We start from the raw sequence: 27,524 nt of genomic DNA, 5'->3' as shown, positions 1-27,524 counted from the left end.
CACTAACAAAGTCTGTGTGAGGCACACCTCTTCAAATAATCTGAAATGCTTTCTGTGGAGCAATGATTACTTCATCCTCAGAATAATCAAGAAACAGGAATGGAATCAGTGTTGTGAAAGGTTTATAATTTCTCCTCCATGGGCTTTGTAGGCCTACAGGTGTGTAAGCACCATTGATAAGAATCACTGGTACCCTCTTTATGTTGCTTTATGTCCACTATTGAATCCAATAAAATTGTCGCTGGGGCTCAGCATTCGATGTTCTCACTCCTGCTCCCTGTGGGTGTCTCCATTGCCACCTTCACTGTTTCTCCACTAGTTTTGGGGGTTATCGCCTCTTCAAGCTTGAGAAGGTCTGTGGCAGGCTGGAGGAAGGCATGACATCACAGTGGCTGGCAGGGCATCAGAGCGAACCGATGGGGAACATCTTCATGAGTATCCACGTGATCCTGTTTCATGCCGTGCATATAGTTTGTTAAGAGCTGCTTTATGTGCCTTGGAGCTTGTTACAACACATGCAAATCATATTGAAAATTGCATGAGACATGATTTTGCACCACTATGTGCATCCCAGCAAGCATGATCTCCTCCTGTCATTCTTTTCCAACATAAAATTGCACTTTAGCTCCAGTATTTGGAGAGCTCTGGGCCTGGGCAAGTGGACTTTCTCATTCCCGTGAAAGTCTGGCATTTCTAAGACCGTTTAGTGCTGAAGCCCCTGACCTCAATAAGGTTAAGGATCTGGATTAATCAATTAGCACCCAAAGCCAAGAAAGAAAAAGCTAAGCTTTAGCCACCATTCCCCACTTGGCCGGGGCCAATCTGTGTGTGGGGTTCTGTAGTCCTCTTGCATCCTTATGCTGTAAAGGCCATTTTTATGTCCAGACGTCTCCAAGCCTGGCACACAGGAGTCCTCTGTGACTGGGAAGCTTTCAAAACTCCTTCCTGCATGTCATTGTGTAGCTAGGAGCTGGGATTGCTTCCAGCTCACTAAAGACACTCCAGCATTGTTCCCTCCTAATCCCCTCCTCCTCACAGAGTATGGTTTTTCGGAAGGCTAGCATGTTCCCTTGTTGGCTTTCCACGCAGAGACACAAACAGCAGTTCATGGGAATAACGTAACCCTGAATTAGCAATGAGCCAAGGTGGAGGGCGGCTATATGGTGTGATGCTGGTATGAGCCCTCGGCTCAGTGGAGTGCTACTGCTAGTGAGGATGCCCAGATAGCCAGGCTGGCTTGTGGCAGGGCTTCATTTCTCTGCTTGCTGGCCCACTGTCAAGAAGCACAAATGTTCAGCCCGGTGGGGCTGCTGGGTTTCAGCAGGAAGAAATGCCACCCCCCTCTCAACCTCGCTTGCAGTTACTTGGGGTATGATTTGCTACTGGTTTGCCGTTTCTCTTTGTGTGCTGGTAGCCAGGGGAAATAAAAGCAGGTTAATGGGACAGGGAGGAGGATGATGCTTTCTACTGAATTGGCCTTTTTTTTTTTTCCAAACACAGATTCAAGGACACAGTGAGAACAATGTAGTGAATATATAGATATATTCAAATGTCTTTACAAGGACATCTTTTAGTCCAGGGATTTGACTTTGGAGGTTTGGATTGCATCATTTCTAAGACAGTGGCCTTGAGGTTAACCCACCTCATACCTGAAGGTGCTACTCCAGAAGACTTTGCACAGGTATCAACACATTCACAGGCCCAAGGAGAAAGAGCAAGTAAAGGATGAAAAAACTTTATCCCAGCTAAGTTACATCACCTCTTCCTGCCTTCTAGCAGGTCAGGAGCCCAGGTGAAATGAATACTTCTCCTGTTTCACCTGGCTGTGCTGCTATTTGCTTAGCTGACCCTTCTGATGTTATTAGCTGTGTGTGTTTGGAGTGCTAAAGGAGATGATTTGAGGAGAGGGAAGCTGAGGTTGAATTAATACCGTGCTTTGTGGCTCACAGAGGTATGCTAGAGAAGCTCATACACACAGTTTGATAGTTTGGGTTTTTTTCAGGGTTTCTCCTAGTGATAAGAACCTGGAAACATCTATAACCATGAGCACCAGACAGCATGGCTAGAATCCCTAAAGCAGTGGTGTATAGATGTTGCAGCCTCCCTTTGCAGGGTTGGGATCTAACTTTAAAGTTTTGCCTGTTCTGAATATTCAGAAATGGTGAAGATAGTTTCTAAAAAAATAGAAGAATTAATTTAGAACTACACTTACAAATTTTGCAGACTGTTGTGATCCATAATCTCACACTTTCTACTTTCAGAGCTATGCCCTGTGGAAAAGGCTGTGTTCCCTGGAGATAGGACAGCTAAAGCGGGTAGTGGGTAGGGTACCTCACAGACAGATCCCTCACTGGTATGCATGATATTAGATTGGATATTAGGAAAAATTTCTTCACCGAAAGGATTGCCAAGCTTTGGAACAGGCTGCCAAGGGAGCTGGTTGAATCACCAACCCTGGAGGTATTTAAAAGATGTGTAGATGTGGCATTTAGAGATGTGGTTTAGTGGTGGACTTGGCAGTGTTATGTTAATGGGCCTGGTGATCTTCGAGGTCTTTTCCAACCTAAATGATTATATTATTCTATGGTTTGCTGCTGCCTACTCTGAGCTTTAGGTCATGCAATGGTATGACTTAAAGTGCACAGCAGTTGGAGGCACATTGCTGCACGTCCTCCAACTAACCCACATCCCTTTCGCCTCTCACATCCTGTAGACATGATGGGTGTTTCCCATCTTGAAAGAGGGTTTCAGAGCATTATTGTGTTTTGGGATGGGGGTGGGGAGAGAGGAAAGTAAAAGGCCAGCACCCTGGCTCTGCTGGCTTAGGACATCAGATGGTTTGCCTGCCATGTGAGATTTCTTCAGCGCAGAGCTGGCAATGAGGTGGTTTGTGGTGACATTGACTAATTCATGACAGCAGTGTTTTCCTGCTGGGAGGTGGCAGGGAGCAGATTGATCCCAACAAAATGTTGGCTCACCTCTTGGTGTTACCAAACTCGCTTTGCATGCTGTCTTTGTGTCTGTGCATGCACACATGTCCCCTGCTTGCTCATCAGAACAGGTTGTCTCTCCAGCTCTGGCTTTCTTGCTGTGTGTCAGGGCAATGGGTATTTTCTTGAGTGCTTTATGACTGAGCAGAAACTCCACCGTTGTTACTGTGTATGCACAGGGGTAATGGCTTCTTACAAGGTGAGTTGTCTTTGTATTTCATGAAGTAGCAGCTGGTATCCAATAACCTGGTTTTCTTTGTATAGGCAGAAGTTGTGCCATTGGCTGCTCATGCCTGTGTGTGCCCACTCCTCCTGCATGGTCTGCAGACTTCAGCTGGTGCAAAGTTTTTGGTGATCCTCACTCTGCTCTTTGGGGCTCTGGGAAGAGAGCAGCATTCTGCAATCCAGCCCAAGACCCTCCCTTTGCAGAGAAAGGAGGAACATCGCTGCTGAGGATCTCCTCCAGTGATTGCTCAGCCTCTTTTTCTGTCCATTCTGACTACTAAATTCTGTAGGGTTTTTTTGCCTGAACTATTTCTGCTTTTTTCTGAAGAGGAGAAGGACAATTTCAAATTTTCCTTTCTGCTCCCTTCTTCCGTCCTTCTTTTCTGGGAAAGCTGTCCTTAGCATTTTATTCTGTGCTTGCATCATGAGGTGTTACATATGTTGTCGTCTCCTCGCTATGCTCTCCTAGAAGAGGAACACATGAATGCAGCCTCTTCGTGTTTGAAGCCTTTCCTCCCTCCTCAAGTGTACTGCTGTTTTCCTCATCCTCCTGTGTCACTACATGGTCATTTGTATATGTGGCACTGTCCCAAGTGGGGCCACCCGAGCTTGCTGTCATGGCTTCACTGGGTATCCTGTGGACTCAGTAAGATATTGATGTTGACCTGTGGTGTCACCCAGAGACCCATCCTACCTGTCTGCTCCATTAGGAATCACTTTTTCTTTCCTCAAGCTCCTTTCTCCAAGGACGGTGCTGCTTCACAATGACCTTATTGGGGTGAGATAACAAAGTGTAATCTTGTGCTCAGCTTTTTTCTTCAGTGAAGTGGTTGAGTGCTGCCATACCTGCTTTCTTTTCATCATCTGTGGCATGGCCAGTCTTTTCCTGAGTGTTGAGGTTTCAGGTATTTGGGAGGGCGTGTGATTTGTTGTCATTTGCTTAGTATTTTATTGCTTAAGCTTAGTATTTTATTGCTTAAACTAGTGGAATACTGGTGAGCATCTAAGGGACTGTAGGCAGTTCTGTTGTAGATTCAGATTCAGGAAGCCCCAGGTGTCTGATTGGCATCATGTGTGAGAGCAGCCAGCCCAGTGGGGAGACAGGTGCCTTCTGAGATGCTGTGCCATTGACTCCCTTTCATTAGGAGAAAGTGTGGAGGCTTTCCTTCTCACTGGGTATCCTGGCCACCTGGTTGAAGTGATTAATGTGATGCTGTGTCTGGAAGCTTCAGTACTTTACTTTTGCTGCACAGCTACATAAAACTATTCTGCTTAGCCAAGGTGAATGGCAAGGGGAACTAGTCAATGGCATCTGCCTCCAAACCTCTTATCTTTTCTGAGCCCTGTCCTGTGGAGCAATAAACAAGAAAACAAATGAAATCACCTTTTTGTGCAGGTATGCTAGAGTTATGCACTATTAGAACTTCAGTGAACTCTATTAACCTTTCTGATACTGCTAGGACTTGCAAAACATCAGTAACTTTTTTTTCCTGCCCCTTACACCAGTACAGAGGCTGTGTGGTGTGTGTGCTATTTTTCCTCTTTTCTCTGTAAAGCAAAAAAAGACATGTTTTTTTTGCTTAACCAAGGGAGATAAGAGAACTTCCTCTTATTAAATCCTGTGACAATGCAATCCCAACCACATATTATCCAAACTGAATTTAAGCACACAGAGACATCTGCCTTTGGCAATTTTTATTTTTATTAGTGAGAGAGAGAGAGTCAGTGTTTCTCCTCTTTAAATATGAATCCTAGTAACCCCTAAGATGTCTGGCTGGATCCCTGCCTGTGCAGGGTTACTTCAGTTCAGGGAATGCACACTGCCGCAGCTCGTGTCAAGCTGCATCCACTCACAGGCAAAGCGCCTTAAATCTTTGCCCTACGCTGCATAGCACAAATAAGAAGATGGTGAGAATCATGTATTTAACAAAATCTCCTTTCCGTGGCTCTTTGAAAAGCCTTAAAAAGATTATTTTGGTTTTTTTTTAAATCCCCAACAAGCTCACATCCTTTTAAATTTAGAAGGATTTGGAGTTTTGCTTTTAAGTTTACCTGTGCCCTCTCTAAAGGAAGACCTTTGGTGACAGAGCTGACGCAGCAGAATTATGTTTATTTTCCCCTATTATGCTTTTGGTGAGGCAGATATGACAAGTCCTCCTTGCTTTAGACCTTAAATCTTTTTTATTTTGCTTAGAGGATAGTAGCAGGCTGGTTAAATAAAATTCCTCCATAGACACAGCCCTCTGGAATTTATGTAATGATCATTTCTACAACTTTCTGTAGTAAGTGGTTATGTACCTACGTGCTGGCTGTGCAGTGTGACAGTTGTGACAGTTTGCAGGCATCAGTGTTTCATGAGAGCTCTGTAATGAAATTAATGACCCTTTCCGTCCTTCCAGTCTGTGTGATTTCTTAGGTGTTCTGCTTTTGGTTTGAGTTTTTACTTATTTTTATTTATTTTTTAAATAACATATGGCCATTGAAGGTTAAGCTGTAGGTGTTCAGTGTTTGGGGATTTATTTGATGCCCTTTTGAGAAAGAAACAACCTAAGACTTCTGCTGCTTAAGAGAGTCTTGCTGAGAAGAAGACTGTGACACTTCCTGTTACTGTTCTGTGCTTCTAAACTAGCACTAGGTCATCTGCTGGATTTTTGTTTTGCCTCCACCACCATAGTTAATCCTCCACAAACCAGTGTTTGCAAATTGTAATCAAAATTATAACAAGGAACTATTTGACTAAATGGGGAGGAAAGGGGGTGCTACAAAAAACACAGCAATGATCCAAATAGCAAAGAGTAAAAGTTGAAGTAATGAATAATGTACTAATGCTCTCCTTAAATCAGAAGTAGGAACCCTTTACACCATATAATTAGCGCTTATATAATGTGTATACTTTCCTGTACTGTAAAATGTCTAAATGAGGCACTAAGAAGTGAAGTGGTCTAAGAGGAGAAGGGACTCTAGCCGCTCTGGTTCTCTCCCATGTCCATCTCTGACACAATGCTGAATGAGTGCCATCACTTCTCTGCAGCTTCAGGCATATTCTGATCGCCAGTGAAGAGGCACGTGTTTCTGAGATCCACCCGCTAGCTGCTTGTTACTGTTTCTCAGCACCCGGAGTTGATCCAGGTTAATCTGGGAGCTTCTTGTCTGCCAAGTAAATTGGCTTCACTTAAACAGCTGCTGAATGCAGCTCACTGAGCAGGAGTGGTGACTGTTCGAACCATGTTATCTGCAGTTGCAGGAGGCGGACTATGACCTGGCTGTATGTGTTGGGGACATCACCACTTGCTGCCTCTGTAAAGGAGGTCCACAGGGGACAGTGTATGAAGACGCTAACTTTTAAAATTGCACAAGCAGGAGAGCTGCTGCATTGTGGGGATATGGTGTGGGGAGAGGTTCCTCGGGTGGTCAGCTGTGGCATTTGGTCAGTGCTGCTGCCCACTGAGGAAGACAGAGCTCTGCAATACAGCCATCCCAGGAGGGTGGACATGGCCAGCATAGTCGTGGTGCTAGCACTGGGAACAGGGTGCCTGGGCAGTGCTGTTGTGTTTCAGCATGATGCTGTTTTGCCTGCCCTTGTTCCGCCATGCCACACTATTCCCTATCAAATCAAATATCATTGGAGACTGACACTACAGTGCTTTTGTTGGTTTGGTTTTTATTACTCTGACAAATGCAGTGGTTCTATTAGTCATAAACTCATAACTGATGCCCTTGAACTCGCAGGAATTGTTCTAGAAATGGCATGGGGTCCTGGCTTTGTGGTTGTTCTGCCCATGCACCTGGAGGTTCAGGAGGCTCCACTTGGACAGCAGTTGACTTGAGCTTCCACGGCACATGGCTTTTCCTTATGACTGAAGAGAAACCGTGAGCTGCCATGCTCCTGTGCACAGTCCTCAGCTGCAGGGAAGCACTTACTGGGCAGGCCTCTGTACACCATGTTTTTGCAGACATTGACTGAAAGATGGTTAATCTGCTTTTGTAACAGTGCCCGTTATTGCTGGCAGCATAAGCTTCTGTGTGTGTACCCATACAACACTCTTGATTTGAAACTTGTTATTACACATATAAGCAATCCACAATTTAAAACTTTCAAGGATATCTTCCATGATAGAAACTTCAGATTGTTCCTCTTCTGTAGGAGAAATAGATCATTTTGATGAGGTTCCTTAACTGATGAAGTTCGTCCCGATCTCAAAGTCATGAGATACTAGAACTGAGTGGCTGCTGTGATAAGCAAATGTAAAGTAACTCAACTGTGCTATTTTCTAAGTACATGTTAGAACAAGGGGAAAAAACCTTATGCTGTGCTTGCTTCAAAGCAACTTTTAAGATGGCACACTAATAAACCCATGCCAGAAGATGCCACACAGGTTAGGAGCTAGGCAGAAGCTCAAATAAAGGATTAGTCGCCCTCCGCTTACCCCATTCCTGAGGTGTGACTGACATGACTGTGATCTTGTGGTTAGTGAGACATCTTGTCTTTAGTGTTTTTTGGTCAAATGTTTCACAACAGTGTGTCATCTTCTATGGAAGGCAGCTTCAATCTTAAGAGCAGATTATGGCCCAGAAAGCCTGAGAACCACCAAGTGAGATGCATATATGGACAGTGGTGGCATCCTGTTATGTGAGATGAGAGCAAGGGGGAAAACAAAGAAGCTGTTCACCTTCTTTCCTATGTGTCTCGCTCTGTCCTCTGAAGAATCTGGCACAAGCTACTGTTGAGGTGGGAGAAAGAAAACATTTACTTGACCCATGTATCTAGTCAGATAAGCCTTTCCCTTTGTCAACACAGACCATTGTGGCAGTATATATTTGCTACACAGGGTAAATATCCTTTATGATGAGTAATAACTTATTATGCTCTATAACAGTACGTAATTTGAGGGGAGTGGCTGCTGTGGCAGATGGTAACCCTTGAAGATTCTGAAGAAACTTGTCTGTGTCCACAGAAGCCCATAGCCTAGCACTGCAGGTAAAATAACCCCTGGCTTTAGTACAAAGTGGGCAACTGGCTGGTTTGTGATCTTCAGACCAGATGTTAGAAGAAGCTTCCTCACTCAGAAGCTGGGGCAGCACTGGAAGATGTTATCTCAAGGCGATGGAGTCAGTGTTTTGGAGGTTTTCAAGACTCAGCTGGGTGAAGCTACAGCTGACACATGATAATCCCGTGTTGAGGTTGTTGTTGTATCCAGCAGTCTCTTTTGACCAGCCTTCCTGCATTTGTGGTTCTGTACGACTGCTGGAGATAGACGCGCAGGATTTGATTGGTAGAGAATGCTACCACACACAGTCTCAAGGAATTTTTTGGGATGCAGTAGAAAAAGTGAATGGTAGCAGCCTGTGTAAACAGGCCATAATCTGCTCGGCTATGTGTTTACATTGCATACTTTCTTTTTGAGTGGTCTCTCCCTTCTGCTTAGTATATCTCTGCTGGAAAGCTCTGCCAGCAAACTGAGCAGGGGCTGGTTTGAGCGCAGCAGTTGGCTGGGAGAGTGCCGACTCAGCCAGTTTTTCTGACTTTGAGAAGTGCGGACAGATTATATTTGCTCCCGGATTAGAGTTACAGCTATGTGATGCATCCCCTGGAGGTTTAAATCAAAACCTTTCCGTGTTACTCTGATACTCAGAGCAAAGGCTATATGTGGTTTTGGCTTTTGGCTAGGCAGAGGCTTAAGCTTCATGTAACCCTCATCACACTTCAAAGTCATTATTAAAGTACAAAACAACTGGACTGATAGAAAGACCGTCTGGTCTGCTATTTGGGTTAAAGTTACATAAATGGCACTCCAAATGCCCCATAAGCTAAATTCCCTATTCTAATGCAGCATCATGTGATGTTGTAGATGAAGCTGGTAGGATACTTTTGTAATTAGCTCTTGGAAAGAAGGTTTTTAACTTCTTACCCTTATTTGACAGGTAGTTTTCTTATCTAATTTGTGCCTTCTGTGTGCTTTTGCAGATACAACCTCCATATTGGCTGGTTGTTATTTTCTGACTATAATATTCTCCTCATGTCTGGAAACCTAAGAGTGTAAACAAAATTCTTTATTGCTTGACAGCAACACCACTTGTGAATAGCCTTACTGAATTGTCTTCTATGGATTTTCTGACATTTAAAGGCTTCAGTGCATGCAAGACTGAGGAGAGTCATCTTTTCTGGTATGTGAAACTTGGGTTTTCTGCCTTTGCTCCCTCTGGCCTGCTTCTTTTCACAGTTTTCCGTTTCTTTGCTTCATGTTTTGGGCTGTGCAATTGACTTCAGTTTTAGGAGGATGAATGTTCATATTCATTCAAAGCTTGGGTATCAAATTGTTCTGCTTTCGGTAATCTTTAAGTGGGCTAGCTGAGTGACAGTTTTGAGGAATTCTCATCTATTGTGACTTTTCCTTCACCATATGGTATAAATACTATAAAGAGGGCAACCCAGTTGTTGGCAGTGGGTCCTGATGCCATTCCTGTGTGTGATGTAGCAGATGGCTGTGCTGACTGATGCTCCACTCTGTTGATGTGCAAACTTGATAGTGTTAGGCTAGGCCTGTGCTGGAGACTTTTGTCAGAGTAGTAACACAAGAGTGTTATCTTGTAAAACCTACACTTGGTACCTCCTCATGGTGACAAGACCTCAGTCACCTTGACAACGTCTTTGGATGCCTGCCCCTTGCTCTTGCAGAGCACTGCAGCGTCAAGGTCTTGCCACCAGCTTCCAAAGCTTCACTGTAAGAACATGGGTGGGCTGAATTTTGGCCACAGAGTGGGAAGTTTTTAAAACATGTGGGCTCTCTGCTAATACAGATTCTGCTTTGTTTTCTGCCTGTGATAATGATGCACTTCATTTTAATCTTTTTGTCAAAACGTCTTTGAATTTGTAAGGCAAAATAAGCTGGTCATAAAAGAACCATGAAGAAGAGTATACTTGACCAAAGCACTGCTCTTGGTTTCTGTACTGCTCTTTTCCCCTCATCACAATACTTCTGCTCAGCAATTTCGTAGTGTCTCTCTACGCACTTCTTGTGTGTGTTTTTCTGTTTTAATCCCTGATGTTTAGCCTCCTCTGCCACTTAAACAATTCCACTTTGGCACGAAGTCTTCTGCTAAAGATGCTCGTATGAAATGCCCAATTGCTGTGGCACTCTGCCAGCCTCTTCGAAGTAGGAGCCAACTCTTGAGGGTCAATCTCTTTGTTAAGAGTATACTGTAGAAAACTTTGAAGTTCTGTATCCAGATTCAACCAGGAAGCTTCAATACTCTTTACACAACACCAGGCTAACTATTACTGGTGCTCACATGTTACCAACTGATCATGGTTGTACTACCATAAAACTGTAGAATTGCTCCTGAACATGTATTTTACAAAACAAGCTGACTTTCACTGTATACCTTTGTAAGGTTTTTAACCAGGTAAACTCATTTCTCTGAGATGAGGATGTGCTTGTATGACAAAGTAATATTGCATTAAGTTTCTGAGATCGAACGACAAGCTTTCACATAAGAGCTTGATTGTACACTGTTCACATACCTGATGGAGAAAGGGAAGCAGATTATTTCAAATGACTTTTTGTTTCTTACCAGTGTTTTTCAGGGACATAGAAGGAGAGTTTTCAAGTAGAGTTTTCAAACCTCCCAAGGCCCCATCATTTTATTGGTAGCTTTATAATTCATGGCAGAATGGTAGTGTGGTGGTGTACCCTTTCCCAAACATGTCAATTTGATTTAATAAGGACTATTCAGTTTTTCCATTGCTGTAGTAGGGTAGAACTGGGTAGGAGAAGGTGCTGTTTCTGGAATTAATACACTTTACCCCAGCAGGGAATGATTCAGAAACTCCAGAAAAAGAGCCAAATGCCAGAGTTCACATACACTATAACTTAATGCCTATATTTGGAAGCTCTAAGTCACCTTTTGATTTTTATGACCTTCTAAATTTTTGTTTTCAGTCTTGGTCTCCTCCCTTGTTGGACAGATTTGAATAATTCAGTGCGAGTTGAATAACTTGCCCGTGTCCAGTTTTAATGACTCAGAAGAAATCAATGTTGCTGCGAACACAACATTCTCTGTGAGCCTCTCTCTTCCTGCAGAATTATAAGGAAACAGGCATCCTTTGAAAAATTAAAAAATAAAAATCCTATGACTGAATATTATACGGAGGATTTTGCCCAACTTCAAAACCACTGAATGTAAGGTGAACTGTTTTGAATAGAGACAGTATTGCTCTTAGTTAAATATAGTAAGAAATGAAATATGAAAGAAGGAAAATACACTTTATCATTATATATATTAAACTAAAACCCAACTGCCCCTCCCTTTTTTTTAAATGTAGGCAACTGATTTTGGTTTGCTGCCTGTCAGAAGTGAGTTGCAACAACTCGTGTATTTTTTTGTGAGTAAATATAACACACTCCACCACCACTTGCAGTAGTACTCTCTTCTGCTGCTTGAATTATCATGTAGTGAAGTGTTTGGCACAGGAGCAAGCAGTGAAGTGGGAGGTGGAAGTGGTAACAGAGAAGCCTGCTGGACTGTCACCCTGAGTTTTGAATGGTGTTGGAAGTTAAACTGCATTGCCGCTGCATGTACCTGTTAGTCCCTGTTAGTGGATATGTAGAGACGAGATTGCTGCGTTCGGTATAATTTAGTATAGGCATTTGATTTGCTGCTTCTTTATTCATTAGGCTACTATTCTGTAGTCATTATGTTACTGGCGGTCCTGGGCCCTCTGTGGTTTCGTCTCATGTGTTTGGGAATTTGGGGCATATTTTCAGCAGCCTAGTCTATTTTAAACTCTCTTTTTAAATTAAAAAAAGAAAATCAGCAAATTATGGGTTAGAACAAATTGATCCTTTTGAGCCATTTGTCTAATTAACCTTTGCCTCTCAGGAATCAGGTTTGGTTCTGTTCAATCAAGTGCAATGTATCCCGGCCCTTAATAACCAGCATTTCTTCTGAGGACATTGGAAGTCTTCCTTGACTTTTACTTTTCTAACTGCTGCTACTCTCTTGGTGCTGTGCCAGTTTGCAGAGACAGAATTGGAGAAGGACAGGGAAAAATAATAACAGGACATCAAGAGAAAAGGCCATAGGATGGCCTGTAACTTAGCCAAGTGTTTCTAAAAACTGCAAGTTAGCACAGGGCTTGTTTTCTCTCAAATGGAGATGAATTAGCAAATCTTTCTGAACGTAATAATGAGAGAAAGGACATTATTTACATGTGCATTGCGTGCATGCAGAGAATGACCCTTCTGTGACTTGCTCTGGTTTAAAAGTTTAGGGGATCTTCAGACAGAGAGACTTTATACAAGTGGAAGTGATGTCCTGTCTCCTTCCCCCTTACCTGGAAAAGGAAAGAATTAGGCCTGAGATGTGATCATCTGTGTAGAGGAAGAGGTTAATAGGATGCTTCCCTTTTGCTTCTATTCCCCTCTCTGTGGTGGAAACACTCAGAATTTGCACATGTCCTGATGAGCATTAGTGCCTCACAACTTGGAAGACACTTCTTCTTGGTAGATGGATAAGAATGATGTTTCTTTAGTGTCACAGGGATTCTGGGAGTTTCGAGTAGCTCCCTTCTTATTTTGCTGTGTGTGACCTTCTCTACTTACTGACATAGTAAAAGTCTGTATGCACAGCAGCATGGATTTCATCCATTTGGAAAGAGCTTGTGTAGGGTGTTCCCAAGGAGGTGGTCAAGAAGGCTTCCAAGTCTCATTATACATGGGCATTGATATGCTTTCTGCAGCTGGTTGGGGTTTGGATTATTTTGTGAGCATGTCTTACTCCCTTCCAGAGTGGTAGGAAGAAGTTGGCTGTTCTTGCAACCTCCCTTCTTGGTTTTGCTCTTGTGCATTTGGAATACACAATGCTCAGAGTTTATGAATTATCATTCTGTTCCTGCAATGATATAGCTGTGCTGAAACCACAGCATCAGTTGAACATAAATCAGACCCTCAGTGCAAAGTTCATAGGTCTGCAAAAGATGTCTTTGCTGTAGGTTTTGGAAAGAGAACAGCAAGGAGAGAGCATCCCTGAACCCAGGTAACCACTGAAATGGGAAAAGGAAGGAGTGAACTCTTTCAGTTGCCTCCTGCCTGTCAGCTTGAGTTATGCTGCTGTTGCCCCTCTGCAACCCTCAGTAGTAACCATCCATAATTCATGTTTTCCCTCATTTAGTTCCATTACAGTTTCCTTTCTCCCCATGACAAATACTCACATAATCACTCACATAATGCAATAGATCTGCAAATGCAAACATCGGAGGAAGAGTGTTTGTGTGACCTGTGCTATGCCGCCAGTTTGCTTGATGGATTGCAACTTCACTGCTCCTTCCATTTACTCCTGATTCTCTTTCCAGCTACGGTGCCTTGATCTACTTTTTGGTTTCAGACCATGCTGCAGGGATATCGGTGATGACTAGGCATCAAAGAACATCTACTTTCATCTGAATGAGGAAGCTGCAAAAAAAGTAGCCCTAAATAAATTTACCTCTATCTATATGAATGTGTTTATAAAATTATATATAAATTTTACAGTATCTATTTTATGTGCATCTATAGTATATATAAAAATACATTTAATATAATTATATATTAAGTAAGTATATTTTTTTAAAGGAAATGCAGCTCCCTGATTTTATCATAATTTCTTCTTACTGTAGATACATTTTTTTCCTGAAAATCTTCCAATTCATATTGTTGTGTCATTAGCTGGCAGCTAGTCCCAAAGCAATATGGCATGGTATTCCTATCCAAGCCCATCAGCTTACTTCATAAGCTCTCCGGTGGCTTCCAGCAGCTGTTAAGACGTGGCAGTGGACACAATTTTTCCTTCCATTTAAGGCATGATTGAGAAGATGCAGATGCTTTTATTGGAGAAGGAGAAACTGATTTTTTTTTCCTTGTCAGATTTCACAGGGGTAGATGGAGGAAGTTTATGAGGCTGAAAGTCATTAAGCAGGCTTTTTTCCTTTCCTCCTTCTGCTTTTGTTTTTATGGGGGTGTGAGCAAACGAGGTCTAAGGAGTGGAAAGACAACTTTGTAGATGGGATATGCCAGCAAAAATGAGATGGCTTTTCACAGTGCATGCATTGATGGATGTCTTAAAGGCTGCTCCTTCACTGCAAAGGGACCCCATTTAGGTCACCCGTTACCCTGGTCAGTGTGGGCAGCCCCAAAAAGGGAGCGACACAGATTGTTCTGCAGGCCCCAGGGTGCTCAGAGACTTAGTCCACTGTCATCTCACCATGTTAAACATAGTCTGCTGTGCTGCTGCTGGGAGCCTGCTGTTCTTTCACCTGCCTTTATGCAACGTAATCATCACTGGGGCAGACAGAGTCAGGAGACAAAGCCTTGAGTCTCATTAGGCATTAGCAGCAAGGGACAAATTCCAGCAGCAGCTCTACATTTAAAACAAACACCCAAACAACAAAAAACTGCACAAACCCCACAACCCACCCCCACTTCCACACACTACCACCTCCTACCTCCCCTATTTTTTTAACCCACAAGATCTAGGTTTTTCTGTGTTCGTCCCTTTTGGGCTGGTATCCTTCCCCATCCCAAAGCAGCACATGCTTGATGGCTAAGCATCTACCTGTGCTTAAAACGATTAAAAAATGGTTAATCACAGCCCTTAACCTCAGGCTGTCGACAGCTGGCTGCAGCAGGGACGGACCACAGCCCTCACAGTGAACACATACCCATGTTGGTAGCTTCCCCATCCTTATTGTTACTCGTGCTGTCATCTGGCAGATGCTAAAGGAAAACAAGGGGCTGTGGTGCAAATGGTGATGAGTGTGCCCTTTCACCAGCAGAGCTGAAGACCGAGGTGAGGTATGGGGAGAGCAGCCAGCTGATGGGGAGGGCTCCCTTCCAGGTACAGGTAGCATTAGCACATCTCAACTGCATTTTTTTTCCTTTTTTTCTTCTAACTTTCATGTTTCGTGCCCGTCTTTTAGAGCAGACTTGATTTATGAATAAGGCCAGTTTGTAAGATTTGGAAATACAATTTTAGCGTACAAATTTGATGACCCAAGCGGTCTTGTCCTGTTCTTTTTGTTAACTAACTCTAATGTGAATCTCTCATCAAGCACTTCAGTTATGTGCGTCCATCATGCTCTACTCTATGTAAGTCATCCGTAAAACTTCCTTATGGGCCGTAACATGGTTATGGGATCTTATCTTAAGAAAAAAGAGGAAAAGTTTGTTGACTAAAAGAGAAGGAGAATTATTTAATGTTGTTCAAAATGATGCTTTGGGATTGAGTGATTTTTGCATGGACTGTTTATAATAAAGTCTGTGAGTCAGATTTGGTACAGCTGTATGTGAAGATGGAGACAGAAAATTAAGAGAAGTCAAATAATACTTCTTGATGATGTTAAATTTAGGCTTATGCACTGGCTAATAGAAAGCATGGGGCTTTTGGAAAAACTCAGGCCTTGAGCAAAGGTGTATAAGCTTGCAAAGCAAATTGAGACTAATCCACAGCTCACATTGCTGCTGGATAACACATCTAGGTTGGTGATGCCGGGCAATGAGCCACATGCTGTACCAAACCCCAGGTGGAAGACAGGCAGCACCGATTGTCCAGGGAGCCCTGCTTTCAAGCTAAGGAGAGAAAGAAAAGGAAAGTGGGAGTATGCTGGAATGCCTGGAGACTCACCATTCATGACCTGTTTTCAGGCTAAGAAGGCGTCCCAGGTGCTGGGAGCGCCAGCTTCCAGCCGAGGTCTTGCTGCTCTACCTGAGCAGCTGCCCTGCATCCCTGCATCTTGCAGCTTTTGTAGGACACTGTCATGAGGCCAAGTGTTCACTTAAACACTTTGCTGACTCTCTGATTTCTGTGCTTATTGCTTCACATTTTCCTCACTTCCTCCTCGTTCCCTTTTAATCAAAATTACCAGGTTCTGCACTGAATGGGAACTTCAGCTCCATGCTGTGCTCAGCTCAGCAGACGTGGGTCACTGTGCTCATTGATGCAGGGCTCTGCTCTGGAGACCCTCTCTTCAGAGTGGTGTCCAAGTGACCCATGTCTGTACTGGCTGCAATTCTAATTCTGTACACGGGTGGTCCAGAAACTGGCTGTAATTCTAAAACCTCTCTACCCCTGAAACACTCTCCTAGCTGGTTTTGGTGGAAGCAGCTTTTCTTCCTCAGGTGACGACCTCAGGTGCATTCTGCATGGATGGATCTAGGATCTGTCTTGTGCGATGACCTCAGTCCATCCCATCTGCCTTGATGCAGAGCCATGGCTTTGCTGGTTTGCAGGCAGATGACTGTAGTGGTTCTGTAGTGGTTCTTAGGAAGGCCCCGACATTCCCTACTGCAAGAGCAGATGGGTTTTTGTGGGCAATGTGAACTCAAGCTGGCAAGTGAAGCTCAGTGCAAATTAAATGTGATCGTAATGGCTCGTGGTGAATAGGAATGCACAACCAGCAAGGGACCCATTGGCAAGTTTGCAGTGTTGCAAAAGACTGCTGGAAAGACTTACTTTATTCCTGGGTACGTGTGATTAGAGAGAGTAACCCAATGTTTTTAAGTTAGAAGACTTTGAGGAAGGGATTGCAATGATACCCTGAGGCATAGAAGTGTGCTGTAGCTGTAGGCATTTGCTCAGCACTGTGACTAATCTTCTGGAAACCAAAAGGAATTCCCTTAGAGGAGAATGCTGTGCGTCACCCACAGCCAAAAAAAGAGGGAGTCATGTGTTTCCTTGACAGCACATCATGTTTGCATATTTTTACTGCTGGAGGAGAGTCCTTCATCCTGATCACTGCATGTTTTCAAGTATTTTGAGTGTGCCTGGGGTAACAGGATATTAATTTCAACAGCTTTGTTTAAATAGATCATGTAAGTAATTGAGCCCATTAGTATTTTTAATAGGGTTTCAAATTTAAGCAGGGCCATTTTTGTCCAGTCAGTATAGTTATTCACATTACAGATTTCTTAACCACTATGTTTTAAAGCTGGTAGGTTAGAGCAGGCTCTCCAGGAGCCAACAGGTTTATTTGGGAAATATGATTTTTCTACAACTTTATTCATGAGTTAATGTCTGCATAACATGGGTGAGGATGAAAGAAGGATATATGAAAAGGATATATGAAGGATAAAGAAGGATATATGAAGGATATATGAAAAGAGAACCTAAGTGTCATATTGTAGACAGCAAGAGCTTGGACTTCAGTGTTGGCTTTTGGTAACTCTCCTTGCATTTTATTAGAGTTTTTTTTTTAAATTAGAATCTTCCCTCCACCCCTTTCTCAGTTACTGATTTCATTCCCGTCTGCTTTGAAATCCTTGGTGAACACAACAACTACAAACAACAAATGAAGTTATGAGCTGCTCTCAGTGGTTTTAAGATTGCTGATGTAATGCTTAAATAAGCAGCCAGATTTCTTTTTGAAACATCAGACACCCAAAGCAGCAGCCTTAAAAGAAGCTGCATTTCCAAGCTGACATTGCATCAAGTAGCACATACTAATGTTACTTGGATTTGCTGGATGAAATAGCAGTAAATAACTGGTTATCAAAAGCAATTTTCTAGGTAGTGGACTGTAATCCAGTGGGCAGAGACAGCATCTGTGGTGGTGCTTTAAGGAAAGAAGGATCTTGCAACTGGTTGTATAAAGGCTGATATTTGCGTTTGCTGATTCCTTTTGACCCCAAAAAAATACCTGGTGTTACCTGAGGAGAAAAGAGTAAAGTACTGGGCAAACATTGATCTCTCAATTTGTAACAGCAGAGGAAGTCTTTTTCTCACCAGGAGTAAAACGGGTGTTGCTGCAAATCATGTACAACTTTGAACTGAGATTTGATTCTGGCTCTGCATATGCAGTACCTCTGCAGGATGTAAACCCTTTGTGTGGGTTCTTCACCTCTGAACAAGAGCACAGCATCTCCGTTTATATAATGAAATAAAGTAAAAAGATTTCTGCTCCCTGCTTCATTACTTGCTTCTGTGTGACCCTGTATACTTTGTTTTAATTAAACACATACCAGTTGAAAAAGTTCTTATGGGGCTTTAAAGGTGTAAATGGAAAGGAAGGTTTGTACAGTAAGATGATCATCTCTAATGAAAATGGTACTTCCATTTGGGACAGTCTACATGTTTCTTCTGAAGCTATTGAGTGTCAGATAAATCACAAATAACATTCTAGAAATAAATCAGTCAATTGGTAGAAGCATCCGCAGCCTTGATTGATTTGATTAAGTAATCAAAAAGTCTCTAGCTTGAAGAAAGACAAAAGTAATTTGCATAACAAAACCCACACTGTTGTCCAGCTTGCAGAAGGGAATGGCAGAATATTAGATTTTATTGTATGCACACAGATTTCAAGCCATCTCTGCAGCAGCCCAGCTAGCTGTGAGCATCCTGGTTGCCTCCATGTGTGTGTTAGCCCACCTCCCTCTCACCCATCCCGTGTTTTTATGAAGTGCACCGCAACAGGTGGGTCATCAAAAACAAAGGGGTGACTCCTGAATTCAGAGCCAGGTCTTGATTGTGGCTGCATTGCTACTACCTGTGTTAATGGACTTTTTTCTCTAAGGTGCATCAGCCTTGACTTCTTCTGAGTTGGACACAATCCTGCAGTGTTTTTTAAATGGAGGTGCCTTCTTTGCCTGGTGCCCATCCCATCTTTATTTTGTATGCTGGCAGAATTGCAAGAAAAATCATGTTTAAAAATACCTTGTATTGGCTTTGTACTTACCCTAAGTGCCTTCCAGTTCAGCTGAACTTTTGTGTGCAGCCTAGTGTGTTCACCAAACAGTAATACAAAGTTGCATGTCCCCTGCTATGCTAGTGGTTGGGCTTTAATGGAATACCCTTTTCATTTTCCTGATTATCCCATTGTTTTCTGAACCATCTCTACCCACTCTGTCTTAGTAATAATAGCCTCTACAGACTAGAAATCTGTTGTCTGGGGCTATTTTATAATTCATTGGATGTAGGCTTTTTATGATGCCTTGAAGACATCTGTAAACTAGAAGTCCATTAAAGTGAAAGCACATTTGTGTTTAGGGGTTAGGCCGTGTGTTTCCACCTGCAGTGGAAAGCAGTAGAAGGACAAGACTAGAACTATGTTTTGCCAGCTGCTGTTACAGGATGGATGTAGATAATTAACATATAAGGTGCCAGTGGATGTTCAAGAATTATGCAATATTTCTGTGGAGTTTTGAAAGGCTAATAAAATTTTGTATTGTATATCGTTTGGCAGACTTCTGTGTTGACTTTTCACACTGTCTTGAATATAAGCTTTTAACTATACTGTCTCTTTACTGTATATATCTACAGGGTGGTGAGAGTCATTTAAACAATATTTGTGTGCATCATTTGATTCTTTTATTGCCATGGAAATGTTTTTGTATCCTTGGGTAAAGGAAATTATCCTCTGGAGTCAAAGGATAATATATTAAGTGACTGGTTTTAAGACCGGGTAAGGAAAGTGAGCAGTTGGAGTTGCAATACAGGTCTACTTCATGGGTAAAAAGCCTGCCAGCTTTCTGTAAGCCTGGCTTGGGGCAGTGTAGCGTGATGGCAGCTTCTGCCCTTGTGGGAGGACTTAAGGGGATGACGCCAGGATAGATGGGTTGAACCACCCTGGGACAGTGAGGTTCCTCTCTCATTTCATTTAACTATATAGTGAATCTAAATGCAGTTAGGCACCAAAGCTGTAGAGAGCTAAATTTTAGGTGGGCTGAATTTTAACTGTGACATCCTAAAGTAGATGCCCAGCTCTATAAGTAGAAGTGCTGTTGATCCCTTCTACTCTCTGGCCAAGGCAGCTGCTGTGGACCCTCGATGGCAAGTGCCCAGTGGTGGAGAGGTGTGAGCTCTGGCCTTGCCAGTGCTGCATAGAGGGGAAGGATCACCTCCTTTGACCTGCTGGCAATGCTTTTCAGGTTCATACCCATACCGTGAGCCCTTTGGCTTGACAGGGATGCAACAAAATCTTTTCCTGAAATTTCTTAGCATGAAAAAGATTGGACTTTCGCACTACATGCAAGTAACTGAATTTGAAGGAGGGTGGATGATTTCTAATTACTCATTAAAATCTCTATGAAAGATTAGATGTTATACAAGCTTCTCTTATATACCCCGATTTAGCTGTAATTTTGCCTGTCTTACAGGGCAAAATCCTGCTTGAGTAACTCTAATAATCTTTTTGAAGTGAATGAAATTCAGTGTGCAGGATTTAGCCCCTAGAGGTAAACTTAGAAGAGATTCAGTAGGTGAAGAAATTTGGGGTTGAGCAGCAAAGGGCACTACAAGAACAATAACCGTGGATTATCTCTCTACACTACTTTCAAACAGTGATGCTCATTTCCCTCATCTCTCCCTCAAATTTCTTTAGCTGTGTTGTCTTAATTACTGTACCTCATATATAATATTGTAAATCCCTGGGAATGACTGTCATGGGACTTGTAGAAACATGTTGATACTGAAGAACAAAGTTGACTAAAACCGATAGAAATGATCTAGAATATTTTTCCATGTTTGTCATTCAGAAGATCCTCTGGTGTTCATTTGGGGTATTAAAAAAGTAGTGATTAATGCAGTTTCTCTGTATGATGAATTCAGATATACTTGTAATTTGGAAACCAAGATACCTGCTTGGGATCACTAATTCAAGGCAAACAAAGTAACACTGTCTCTGTTGCTTTGGTTTGTTATATTCTGAGCATGTCTTGTATCTCTTTATGAAGAGAGAAGATAAAAGGAGAGCTTCAGTTCTGCTGTTACTTGTGCTTCTGTAAGACTTGCAATGGGGTGATTCATTCTTTTTTTCTCTCTGTTTTTTTCTTACAGTATCAAGCTTTTGGCTGTGCAGGAGCTGGTTGACAGAGAAGCGCTAGAAAAGGTATTTAAAAATATCTCTAATACAACTGTCATAACACATTTAAGCTCTTAAAGCCCTCTGTGTTAGTCGTGCTTCCTAACTTCATGGAAAATCACGCAGCATAAAATAAGACATCTTCTTAGCTACATAATGCATGAAAGCAGAGGGGATATGTTTTGTCCAAGCTGTGTTTTTGGTGTTCTCTGATTTTACAACAAGCTTGGGGTAAGCAATGCTTAATAATAAGCAGTAAATAATAAAACCTGGTGTTGCTCTACAGCCAAGGTACTGCAAGCACAGCAGTACCCTGGAGGGCAGGTTTAGATCAGATATTGGGAAGAAATTCTTTACTGTGAGGGTGGTAAGGCACTGAAACCAATTGCCCAGAGAAACTGTGGATGCCCCAACCCTGGAAGTGTTCAAGGCCAGGTTGAATAGGGCGCTGTGCAACCTGGTTTTGAAAGGCTAATATAACATGTGCATGGTTCTCAACCACTCATTGTGCAAAACAGGTCAATATTCACAAATTTTCATCGTTTGCAGCAGTTTGACTCTCTGGCACCTCACACCCTGTAGACTTCTCACCTTTCTATTGGACTGGTACCTCCCTTTGGCCCAATGCCTCCAGAAACATGGCCTGGTGAGGTCAAGTAACCTCAGCCTGGTGAGAATGGCTGTTTGAGGCATTGTCTGGAACTCTGCAGGAAGCTCTTCAGAAAGGCTCAGCCTCAGAAAAGTGATCTTTCGAAATTGAGCTCTCTGAATATTTGATATCCTCTTTCATACAATGCCAAGCTTAATGAATTTAAAAGGCCAGTTTAGCTCTCTGTAAAATAACAGGGTAGAATTATGTAAGTTCAAAGAAATTTGCTGTCTTTATTTTTTAAATACAGGAGGAGAAAAAGAACACAGACTAGAACAAAATTCCTTGTCCAGCCTGCTTTCAGAGTCAGGTTTTGAGAACATGTACTGTCATGTTTTCTATTCTTTCGTCATTATTTATCAGCATTGTGATGCCAGAATACATTATATATTAGGAATACAGAATATTATTAAGTGATAATATTTTAACATTCATTGTAAGATGGGTTTTTTCTGGGTTTTCTTTAAGAAAGCTATGAACATAATAACCTTAAAGCGTTTTTCCTATAGAACACTTTCCAGTCTGTCATACATGGTTTTGAACTTTGGAAACTTCTTCTTATTTCTAAAATTTGATGCCCAGCTTTGAAAGTCTTGTTATATATTTTGACACTCGCATGGAAACCCAGAGTGAGTAGAAGCCCACTGTTGAAGAGTAGTGCCCCCCTAAAAAGACCTACAGGCACACTAGTGTTCGTGCTGCAGATGAGCTCCATTAAATCAAACCACATTGAAGTTAAGTGCATTTGTAGTGAGTCTCTGGAGAACCAGACCTTGAGACAGTGTCATAAAATTATCTGGCCATGCATAACACAGATGGACTGTCAGGTGAGGCACATGAAGCAGCAGACTGTCAGAGCAGGCTGCTTGAACCGCTGGGGTCTTGAGAAGATGGGAACCCCCTGTGGAAAGACTTTCCCCTTTGGGAAAGCTTGCTTGCTTTCCCAAATGTGTAGCAGAATGCTGCTGTGCTTCAAAAGCTGCCTGTCATAGATTTGCTGGTTTCTTACTGCAAAAGGGTTTCATGCCATTCTGACTATCTTAGATACTTAAGTGTCTTTAAATGTTTTTCCCACCTTGACCATTGAAAATAAGCTGAACACACTGTGAAGAGCTTTGTCTTGCAAAGACTTTATTTGTTTAATTTCTTAAACCCTAATGTTTTGGCAAATTGTGCCAAAATGGACCCTTTAAGCCAAGGATCTACCACACTTGGCGGCATTTATGCCTGGGGTTGCCAAGACAGAAGGTGTGATTGCCAGGGTTTAATTACAGCTCATCTTGGATTGGGATAAGTTTGATTGACCCTTGGATGCTGCTCATCAACTGGTTTGTTTTTCTGGGGAGCCATGGGTGCCTGTAAGCACCACAGATGGAGATGCTGCTTGTGGAGCTGATCCCCAGCACCACACTTGCTGTTGTTAAGAGGAACAAGAAAATAATTTATTTCAGTGAACTAGGTCACACAAGAGGAACAACAGTGTTTACCTAGTGAAAGTTCTGGGTCAGAGATGGGCTTGTTTGTGTTTGTTTTGGCCATAGCCCATCAGACCATCCTGCCACAGACTCCCTGTGAGCGCTCTTACCAGCAGCTTAAAAGCAAGCGCATACTTACCTGTATTTTGGCTTACCTTGAACCTTCAAATTGATCTGTTTGCTTCCCCCTGCCTCCTCACTGAGCTTGCCCCAGCTGCTGTGGGATTGTATTACTTGCATGCCTTCGATTTAGAAGGTTTGCTGCCATTTGCCAAGGGTAGTAAAGAACACAGATGGCGAGATGCCTCAGGAGAGCTTGCAGTCGTGCCAGCCTCATACCCACAAGGGTTCAAGGCCACTCAGGCTTTAGAAGGAAGTATCTCAGGCACGCAGGCTTGTTGGTGCTGAGATTTGTATGAAACATTGCTTCCCCTTCCAGAAGCATAGCTCTGGAGAGACTCCCAGAGACACTCTTACCCCAGTGTGTTTTTGAGTACTTTACTTGATCTAATTTTGGGAAATCCTTAATTGCAGATGAAGAATTCTACTTGGCAAATGTTAATAGTATTTATTCGGGGAAGGGGAAAAAATAATTCTCCTGAGGAACATGCTGTTTGTATAGTTGAAAAATAAATCTGTTTAAGTAATTAGCAGATCAAACTGCCTAGCCAGGTGACATTTCACATCAGTTGCTGTTTTAGCATTTTAAATCTGTAGTCCTATTCCATAGGCAACAAGTACACCAAAAGAATTGTTCTCATTTGTGCTTGTTGCCAGTAGGTTGTGCAGGGTCATCCATCTTGTAAGAAAAATAAAAATATTCTTTGTATTCTGTCAGATGTTCCTCTTTGTACCTTTCAGATGTTAACAGGGGCTCTTGAGCTCATTTCTCCTTCACAGGCAGGTTATAGAGAAAAGTTAAATAATCTGTGCAATTTAGTGATCCCTTTTGTAAGGTAAGCCTGCTTTGGGAACATTATTTTCCTATTTGTGTATTCATAAGTAAATGCATCTGCTGTTACTCAGGATGAGAAAAGACTGTCTACTTGACTGTAGACAGAGACATTTGTTGACTTCTTATCTAGGAAATGAAGGTCACTCTAGTTAAACCTACGTCCTGAGGACCTCGCTGCCCCCGTCCAAGCTCACTCAGCCCTGGCAGATGAACCTTAGGATCACTCTTGAGGAGAAAAGACAACGCAGAAAGAATCGTGCCTTGCAGAATATACCACCTAAGGAGTCTTTCTGCTGTGCCTTTTGCAACCAGACGTGCCCATCTCATATTGGCCTTTTGAGCCACCAGCGCGCTTGTAACAAATGTGGGTAGAGCCCTCCCCAAATCTTCGTTCGCGAAGCCCAGCCATGATATGATCTAGGAAATGTAAATTATGTGATTCAGAGCTGCAGTTTGTAAAGTGTGGAATTCTTCAGCAAAGCGATGATTATTCTCCTTGAAGTCGGAGGTGATCTATCAGACTAGCTTGAGAGAAACACTGGGTGGGCTGAAGGATGATAGGAATTGGGGTAAGAAATTTGATTTTGTTTAGGGGTGATCTTCTTGAAGTTGATCATAACTTGCAGCTTGAAAATCAGGGTAACATAAATTTTACTTTTAAGGTCTGCCTGTGACAGTGATGACAAATTTATGTGAGCTATGTCCAAGAGGTCAGTGAAAAGAAAGTGAAAAGAACAAAGTAATTACCAGTAGGCTTGCACTGTCTGTATGGGGACTTTCACCTTCACTGGAGAAGTTTTGGAAGTCATAAATCAAGAGGGATTGAAAGTCTTTCACCTTGTGCCTGTGGCTATGAAGTACAGGATGCATTCGCTGGGCACCAGAACAGGCAGCGATGTACCTTCTAGCCCTCTCAGCACAGGAAGGGATCTCTTCTGTCTGCTGGCCGAATCTTACTTGGTCATCCATTGTGCATCTCTGCTGGAGATGATAGAATCAGAAAACTCTGATCAGCCTTCTCCTCCAGAGAGACTCCCCTGCCCCATATAAAGAGTGACTTCTCTTTCTTCAAAGAAAACACATTTGCCTTGTTTCAAACAATGGAAAGCTTAGCACTGTAAGCAAGCAATCTCTAAAATCTGTGCTCCTTTTTTTGACATTTCCCACCTCCCTCAGAAGTACTAATGGCTGAAGTTGTCTCCCATGATGTGGAATCACTTTCCTGCGTTTCCTCAGCTGTAGGAAAGACCAGATGTCTGTATTTGGGAGATATTTGCTATATGCAGCCCTGTCCCATCACGCAGAATTTTCATACTGTGCCTGAGGAATCACTGAACTACAACTGGTGTGATGCTGAGGGTGTTATTTTACTAAAAGAGATTTAACATGCCTGCCATTGATCAGAAGTAGTTATTGCCTGAAGGAAAATGCATTGAGTACTGTTGCCCATTTTTACAGGGTAAGGCACAGGAGATGAGGACAAAATGGAGTGCTTGTTTCTTTCTAGTAGCGTCACTCTGATAGTGCAGTTTCGGCTGCAGTCAAAAACAGGTTTGTAAAATGCTGAGCTGCCCTGTTCATTCCCTGCTGTAACCGCCTTCTTTCTACACAGTACATGGAGAATTTTAAGTAAAAATTTGCTTTTGTTTTCTTGATCCAGTGTACTGTTTCCTCCAGATATTATCAGAACATAAAAAGTGTGACGTCAATTGAGGTTCCAGAATTTCCAGTATGAAATGCATCTGCTGGAGGTTTTTATTTATCTTTTGTCTGCTTTTGAGTAGATTGAGCCAGATCAGTGTTTAATCATGATTAAGCCCATTGTAATCTCTGTTCTTTATAAAATCCCTCTCCAAGCAGAGCAGGTTGTTTATTTGTGAAAGGTTATCCGTAGGAGCTTTTCTGTGTTTGAAAGAGAGGTGCTGTTTTCCATTTGCAGGGATAACATAATTTCTTGCTTGCATGGATATAAATATGGTTATGTATGCATTTGATGTGATTTTTTGGGGGGTTTTCTGTTGGTTTTTTTTTTTAAGCTGGAGCAGACATGTACCCCAGAAATGCAGTTAGTTCAGGACTGAGTCTTTGTGTGCATATTTTTAGTTGCCATAATCCTCCCGTACAGTGTGAGCCCCATCTTGCAGTCTTGCTTTGCTTTGAGCTGTTGGTTAAAAAAGATCATAAGGCAATTTGCAATTAATGAATTAGTTGCTGTAAAGAAGTTATATTTGCTGTCTGTTCTTAGAACTATCCTTTCCAGAAACCAGTTGACCCGTTTGAAAATCAAGTACGTTTGGCTGTCCTCTAGAGTCAGATAAGGAAACAGCAGTCTCGCTTTCAGAGAACAGGAAAAGGAGATGTCAGCGTGGCCACTGACTTAGTCGGGACCTTTGTTCAGTTTCTTCCAGCCCTGTCACTGCCTCATTTTTCTGCTCCCCATTTCTAGAGAGGATAGGTGGAGTCAAGTCTTTCACCATCTCCTTTGCCTAATTCAGCCGGGATAGACTTCTGCATAATTCATCAGCTGGTGTAGGTTTTCCTGCCCTGTTCCTTCAAAGCCACCAAGGAGTCAATGATTAACCACTTACAGTAAAAGGAGGTTATTCCAAATTGCCCAGCTGACTTAACTTTAATTCTTTTTCTAACCTTATTCCCTATTATTCTGTTCTTTTGCTTTCCCACACCCTCCCTATATTTCCCCCTCTCTCCCTTGTCTTGTTTGTTTATCTGAGTGCAGGTAATACTCAGTAATGCAAAGTATTAATTTTTTTCAAACTTTGTCCACTGGGATCATAAAAGCTAAGAGTGAAGGGAAGTATAGCTGTTATTGGGAAGGAATTGGTTTTGGCTGAGTGGAGCTGGAAATGATGTTGACAGGCTTTTTCGGTGTTATCCTATCTACTAAACTGGCTTAGGAATGCTGCAGCTATACAGTGTTTGCTTCTGGCCTTTCATATTTTCTTCCTTTCTGTCCTCTAGGAGGGATTTAGATGGCTTAAGGAGATGTATCGGTGGACCTTACAGCTGTGGCCAGCTCCATGATGATTTCAGTAGCTCTCTGTAGGAGGCCCTATGACTACTTTGTCTTTTCAGGCCCCTCAACTGCAAACTCTCATCACGTGGTTAGCAGCAGTGGAAGCACAGGCTTTCATCTACTAGAATTTCTGGTGTCTTTGATCTTGGCTGGATTGTTTTTTCTCTTTAGTTGCATTGCCCATCTATTTTCTGATAATCAGTGGACTTCAATGAACAAAACACTAGAAACCATGCTGTACACACCACAGGGAGCTACAAAGAAAACACATTCTCTTAAAATTCTGTCCTTTATGAGATGCCTTCTTCCCTAGAGCACAGGCGTGCCTCTCTGAGCAGTGGTGGTATGGAGGTTGCTTGGTATAATAGC

General features: G+C 42.4%; 1 protein-coding gene across 1 annotated transcript in view; it reads left to right on the top strand.

The window, feature by feature from the left end:
- The window catches only part of EEPD1 (endonuclease/exonuclease/phosphatase family domain containing 1), a 62,774-nt gene that overhangs the window by 13,841 nt on the left and 21,409 nt on the right, over positions 1 to 27,524 (top strand). Inside the window, exon 2 of the mRNA XM_064670105.1 lies at positions 21,018 to 21,069. Within this exon, the coding sequence (XP_064526175.1) occupies positions 21,018 to 21,069 (52 nt within the window). The remainder of the gene's footprint in view (positions 1 to 21,017; positions 21,070 to 27,524) is intronic.

The sequence above is a fragment of the Pseudopipra pipra genome, chromosome 1 (genome assembly GCF_036250125.1).
Source record: "Pseudopipra pipra isolate bDixPip1 chromosome 1, bDixPip1.hap1, whole genome shotgun sequence".
Classification (NCBI taxonomy): Eukaryota; Metazoa; Chordata; class Aves; order Passeriformes; family Pipridae; genus Pseudopipra; species Pseudopipra pipra.
This window is presented reverse-complemented; position numbering and strand designations above follow the sequence as displayed.